Source organism: Rhinoraja longicauda, chromosome 18 (assembly GCF_053455715.1).
Source record: "Rhinoraja longicauda isolate Sanriku21f chromosome 18, sRhiLon1.1, whole genome shotgun sequence".
Taxonomy (NCBI): domain Eukaryota; kingdom Metazoa; phylum Chordata; class Chondrichthyes; order Rajiformes; family Arhynchobatidae; genus Rhinoraja; species Rhinoraja longicauda.
Genome location: NC_135970.1, coordinates 25070570 through 25076910, shown reverse-complemented (window position 1 = coordinate 25076910; position 6341 = coordinate 25070570). Strand labels below are relative to the sequence as shown.

Sequence of the window (6341 nt, the reverse complement as noted above, 5' to 3'; positions counted from 1 at the left end):
AAGGCGGCTTAACCCAATAAAACTTCGCAAAATAAAACGTAGACACAAAAAGCTGGAGTAACTCAGCGAGTCAGGCAGCATCTCTGGAGAAGAGGAATAGGTGACATTTCGGGTTGACACTCTTCTCGGTAAACCAGCGTCTGCAGTTCCTTCATAGAAAATAAAACATATTCTTTTATTTCACGTAAGTCAAAACCAAAACAAAATAGCATGGCTTGATACACATTGCCTTCTGAACCAGACCTTTCACAGTCTTGCACCAAATGCCGTTGGAACTCTGCGGGCCAGGCGGCATCTGTGGAAGGAGGGGATGGACAGACGGTGTTTCGCGTCGGGACCCCTCTTCAGTCTCTCAACAACCCTTCATAAGTCGCAGGAGCGGAATTAGGCCATTCGACCCATCGCGTTCTACTCCTCCAATCAATCATGGCTGATCTATCTTTCCTTCTCAACCCTGTTCTGCTGCCTTTTTGGAAAAAAAATCCTACACGAGTCCCGGCCAGGAACGTCGCCTGTCCCTTCCCTCTCTACAAATACTGCCTGAGCCGCTTGGTTGCTCCAACACTAGTTCTCACAGTTCCAGCATCTTCGCCTCACCATCATCCTCCTCATCCTCTTCCTCTTCCCACTGCAGAGCGCAAGCGCCACTTGCCTTTGCTGTCCTCCGGCGTGCCGCGCAGGTCTTTGCTCATCCGAATTTTTTGATGTATTTTAAAATGAAAGAGGGTATTTCTAGTAAAGAAATAAAAAGAAGCAGTATTTTTTTAGATTGGCGGTTGCCGGTGGCTCGGGAGCTGCTTTGCGGGATGGAGGCGCGTCGCGGGCAGGCGTGCCCGCTGGTCCTGGGCCGGGGCCGCGAGTGCGCGCCCCCGTTCTTCAGTCTCGGGTGCTGTCGCGCCGAGAGAGCTCCGCTCGCCTCTCTTCCCATTTTCTTCCTTTCAACAAAAGTAGGGACTTTTTTTTGCCCCTCCCCGAGCCCGTTTCCTTTCCCTTTTTGTTTCACACAATATTTCAACAACAAAAAAAATCAATCTCAACTCGCAAAAGAGAAGGAACGAAAATGCCAGCAGCCACCGCCACAAAAGCGGCCGAATCCCGATCCTCTTCCGCCGCCGGGGCCGAGGCCGCCGCTGCCGCCGCAGCGGTGAGTCTCCAGGTCGGACAGGGGCAGGCGGCACACCCACAGAATGAGGCACTCAGGCAGGTTCTCAATGTCATCGACAAGAAAGTGCGCAACATGGAGAAGAAGAAGGTAAGAGACTTGGGGAGCGAGGGTTTGGGGGATGGCTACCTGCCAGCTGCCATTTGCTAAACATAGACATGCGGAAGGCCTTGCTATCAACCCTGGAGTGGAAGTGTCTACTCGAGAACCTCTTTTGCATTCTGAGGTGGTTACGGCGAATGGGGGAGGGGTGACGTGTGGAGTAACTGATATGAAAATGAAATGGAAGTCGACTGCATCGTGGTAGCTAACATTGGTGTCCTTTTCAGGTCATTTATTCAAATTGACATCCACACCTCCTGCGCTGGGTGATTTGTTTTTCTTTAAGATGTTATTTATGCTTTCTAATTGGAAGTACAACAATGAAATATAGTTTTAGAATAATAAACTGACATGCATTTCTCAGCTAATGTTTATGGTAAACAAGATATTTTGAATATTAAAATGCTGTGTTATCACTTCTGTAGTACATCATGTTCAGCCTTTCAGTGATTTTCACGCTTTGTGCGGAGTGAAACTGTTCAACATAAAATGTCTCAGTAAAAAAAATTGTGGATTCGTGCCCTGTTTTACTACTTGAGGATATAATCAGTACAATACTGAGAGAAACGAACCATATCAGATGCCAGAGACATAAACAACTGCAGTTGCTGGAATCTTGAGTAAAAAAACAAAGTGTAGGAGGAACTCAACAGGGCAAGGAGCATCTATGGAGTGCATGAACAGAACATTTCAGGTCAGACTTTTCTTCAGACTGTTGGTTCAGCGGAAGAAAACTAGAAAAGAGATAAGACAATAGTCAATAGACAATAGGTGCAGGAGTAGGCCATTCGGCCCCTCGAGCTAGCACCACCATTCAATGTGATCATGGCTGATCATTCTCAATCGGTACCCCGTTCCTGCTTTCTCCCCATACCCCCTGACTCCGCTATCCTCCCCTCTCATCCTTCTAAATTCAAGTGTATACAAGCCTAGCCACTCCAGTCTTGGGGCAAAGACTGGCAAGTGATTGGTGGGCACAGGTGAGGAGACGGGATTGACAGATGGGTGGGCGATAGTGACAAAGGCTGGAGGTGAAAAGAAGACAAAATGGTGTCAAATAAGGAAAGAAGGGGAGGAAGGAAATGTAAAGTTGGGAAGGATATTGGGGTGGAGAGATAAAGAGATGGATAAAAGTGAAATCGGGGATGGGAGGGTAGGGAGGAGTCTATAACGGAGGGGAAGGAAGCTAGGTAACCAGCGTATGGGAGAAATGTATGCACGAAGGAATGGGGAGGGGAGGATGTAAGGTATTATTACGACGTTGGAGAATACCATGTTCGTATGGTTGGGTTGCAGGTTACCCAAGTGGAACATGAGGTGTTCTTTCAGTTTGTGTGTGGTCTCACTCTTGTCAGTGGAAGGGGCCGGGGACAGAAAGATCGGAATGAGAAGGGGAGGTTAAAATGGTCAGGAAACGGGAGCTCCAACAGCAGACAGAGGCAAGTGTCCTTTGAAATGGTCGCCTAATCTACACTTGGTCTCACTGATGCAGAGGAGGATGCCAGGAGCACTGAATACCAAAGGCGAGTGGAATACGTGCAAATGAACCTCTGTCTCACATAGAAGGACAGGTGTAATACCTCCTGCGCTTGCAAGGGAAAGTGGTCAGGTGTGGGTTGCATGGTAAGGGATGAGCAAACCAAGGAATTGTGGAGAGAGTGGTCTCTACAGAAAGTAGAAAAGGGTTGGGGCCAGGAGGATGTGACTGGTGATGGGATCACATTGAAGATGGTGGAAATGTCAGAGAATGATGTGTTGGATGTGAAGGGTAACTTCACATCAGTTACTCCAGCATTTTGTGAATAAATCGATTTCTACCAGCATCTGCAGTTATTTTCTTATAATAATAGTGAAGGGTAACTTTATCCTTGTTCTGTCTAGGGGAGGGGGAGCGAGAACAGAACTGCGAAACACGTAGGCGGCACAGGTGTGGGCTTCATCCACTAATATCTGTAGTTGGTCTGTCCCTTGTGATGGATACAGAGGTTGAGAAAGGAGGGGGAGGTGTTGAATGTAGCAGAGAAAGCTTTGGAGAAAGGTGCCAGGGTACATTTGGAACCAGGAGTGTTCAACACAAACAGGAAAAATTCAGGCATATCTGGGGCCCATGCAAGTACCCATTTCTGTACCTTTGATTTGAAAAAAGTGAGAGGTATCAAAAGAGAAAAAGTTGTTAAGGGTGAGGGTAAGTTCCATTAGTTGAGAGGAACTGTTAGATCTCTGTTCTAGGTAGAACAGGAGGGCAATGGAAAATGGAGGTCTAAAGGGACTGGACATCCATGGTAAAAATGAGCGATGGCGGCCAAGGAATTGAAGTGATGCAGAGCTTATGAGGTGTCTTGGATGTAGGTGGGAACTGACAGACATGGGGAGGACAAAATAGAATCGTTATTTAGAGATGAGTTTGGTGGGGCTGGAGCAGATCCCACCAAGCTGCTAACCATTTTAACACGCTTTCCCATACCAACCTTCCGCCACTGCCAAAGTGAGGCCACATATAAACTGGAAGAACAGCACTGCATATTCCGTTTAGGTAGCTACAACCCAATGGTATGAACATTGAATTCTCCAATTTCAAGATATAACCCATTCCCTTCCATCATGTTGGTCATTTTGTTCCTTTCCCCTCCTCCTTCTGCCCCTCTCCGAGTCCCCCATTTTTTTTTATCCCATCCCTCTTTCCACTCCTCTGTTTTCTTCCACCCATATGCCTCCCCGGCTTTACATTCGACTCTTTCCTTATTTACCACACTTTGGCTCCTTTTTCACCATCTGAAATTGTCACCCCACACCTCTATCCACATCATTTTCCCCATCGATACCTCTTCTTTTCCAGCTTACTCTGCTCTTTGCCATGTCAGATGATGGGTCCTGACCCAAACGTTGTCCGTCCATTCCCTCCGCAGATACTTCCTAACTCACAGAATTCCTCCAGCACTTTTTTTTGTGCTCATCAGAAACCAATAAAATGTTAACTAAGGCTTTGTTTGGTCTGGGTGGGTACCAGATCCATTGGTCTTATTTAGAGAAAGTTGAAGTCTAGTGCACTGGCCAATGTTCACCTCTGAACTAATTATGGAGGATAATGTAGGAAAGTAACTGCAGATGCTGGTACAAATCGAAGGTATCACAAAATGCTGGAGTAACTCAGCAGGTCCGGCAGTATCTAGGAGAGAGGGAATGGGTGACGTTTCGGGTCGAGACCCTTCTTCAGACTGATGTCAGGGGGGGCGGGGCAAAGAAAGGATATAGGTGGAGACAGGAAGACAGTGGGAGAACTGGGAAGGGGGAGGGGGGTGAGGGGGGAAAAGAGAGAGACAGAGACAGAGGAACTATCTAAAGTTGGAGAAGTCAGTGTTCATACCGTTGGGCTACAAGCTGCCCAAGCGAAATATGAGGTGCTGTTCCTCCAATTTCCAGTGGGCCTCACTATGGCCCATGACAGAAAGGTTAGACTGGGAGTCGGAGGGGGAGTTGAAGCGCTCAGCCACCGGGAGATCAGGTTGGTTAAGGCGGACTGAGCGAAGGTGTTGAGCGAAACGATCGCCGAGCCTGCGTTTGGTCTCGCCGATGTAGAGAAAATGACATCTAGAGCAGCGGATACAATAGATGAGGTTGGAGGAGGTGCCGATGAACCTCTGTCTCACCTGGAAAGACTGTTTGGGTCCTTGGATGGAGTTGAGGCGGGAGGTAAAGGGACAGGTGTTGCATCTCCTGTGGTTGCAGGGGAAAGTGCCCAAGGAGGGGGTGGTTTGGGTAGGAAGGGACGAGTGGACCAGGGAGTTACGAAGGGAACGGTCTCTGCGGAATGCAACAAGGGGAGGAGATGGGAAGATGTGACCGGTAGTGGGGTCCCGTTGGAGGTGACGGAAATGTTGGAGGATGATTCGTTGGATACGCTGGCTGATGGGGTGGAAGGTGAGGACAAGGGGGATTCTGTCCTTGTTACGAATGGAGGATAATGTGGTCTTTTATCTCCTTGCTGTTTGTAGAATTTAGCCGTATGCAAATTTACTGTTCCATTCGCTTGTAAGAAAACTACATTAGAGCAGCAGATACAATAGATGAAGTATCATAGACACAAGATAGACACAGGTCGAGACCCGAAACATCACCCATTCCTTCTCCACAGAGCCTGTCCCACTGAGTTACTCCAGTATTTTGTGTCTATCTTCGGTGTAAACTAGCAGTTGCAGTTCCTTTCCATGCAGATGATTAGTATGATGTTGGTTATGAAATTCCTTGGGAGAGACTGAGATTGTAGAAGTATCAATATATTTATTTGTCAAAGACGAAGCCACAAAGGATCATTGCGACTGTAAGATAGCATATATTTTGTGTTCAGGAACAGAATTAACCTAATTGGGTTTAATTATGATGATTAAATGTCGAGAAATGTGTACGAGAGAGTGGCGTTCGTCATAGACTTCCAGGCCAAAGGCTGTGGATCCTCGGGTCTCCATTATAAAAAGTTTGAATTTGTATTCCAATTAATTTTTTATTCTTAAATTGTTGATGTGAATTGATTTGGTATTCTGATTTATCAGTTGTAAGCCAGCTATAACTCCATTCCTCAATATGCAGATTGAACAAATCACTAACCAAAGGCAGATCAAACTTTTATGATTTACTGGGTGGAATTTTCAAAGCTTAGATTTGATGATTTGGTCAGATCACTCGCTCAAGTTTTTCCATTTGAGAGCTCGATTTTCTAATCATGAATACAGATTAGATGCAGAATTTACTTCCTTTATCAATTATGATATACTCTTTTGTCTAAATAATATGTTATTGTATTGTTTATATGCATCTAATAATGGTAATGTACTAACCTAATGGCATTCAGTCCTGAATGCTAGTCTTGTTTAACAGTGGTTGAAATAATTAATTGAAGAACCATGATTAAGTAGGCAAACTTCAGAAATAAAATACTTGGGGCTGCTAACTAGGTTTCATATTGACATTTGATCATGTATTTCAAGAAAGGTATTTTTTCAGGCCATTTTTTTATTGTTGATTGTCATTCCAAAATTGATTCACCTGAAAAAGAAAATTGTTCAAGTAATCTCCAAATATG

The 6341-nt window shown here is 45.7% G+C and overlaps 1 protein-coding gene across 5 annotated transcripts in view; it reads left to right on the top strand.

Moving 5' to 3' along the window:
* Positions 1-928: 928 nt before the first annotated feature.
* Positions 929-6341, top strand: part of caprin1b (cell cycle associated protein 1b) — a 99283-nt gene continuing 93870 nt past the window's right edge. For all 5 annotated transcript variants that reach the window (XM_078415319.1, XM_078415314.1, XM_078415316.1 and 2 more), the window contains exon 1: positions 929-1252. In XM_078415319.1, the coding sequence (XP_078271445.1) occupies positions 1061-1252 (192 nt within the window). In that variant the 5' untranslated portion in view covers positions 929-1060. The remainder of the gene's footprint in view (positions 1253-6341) is intronic.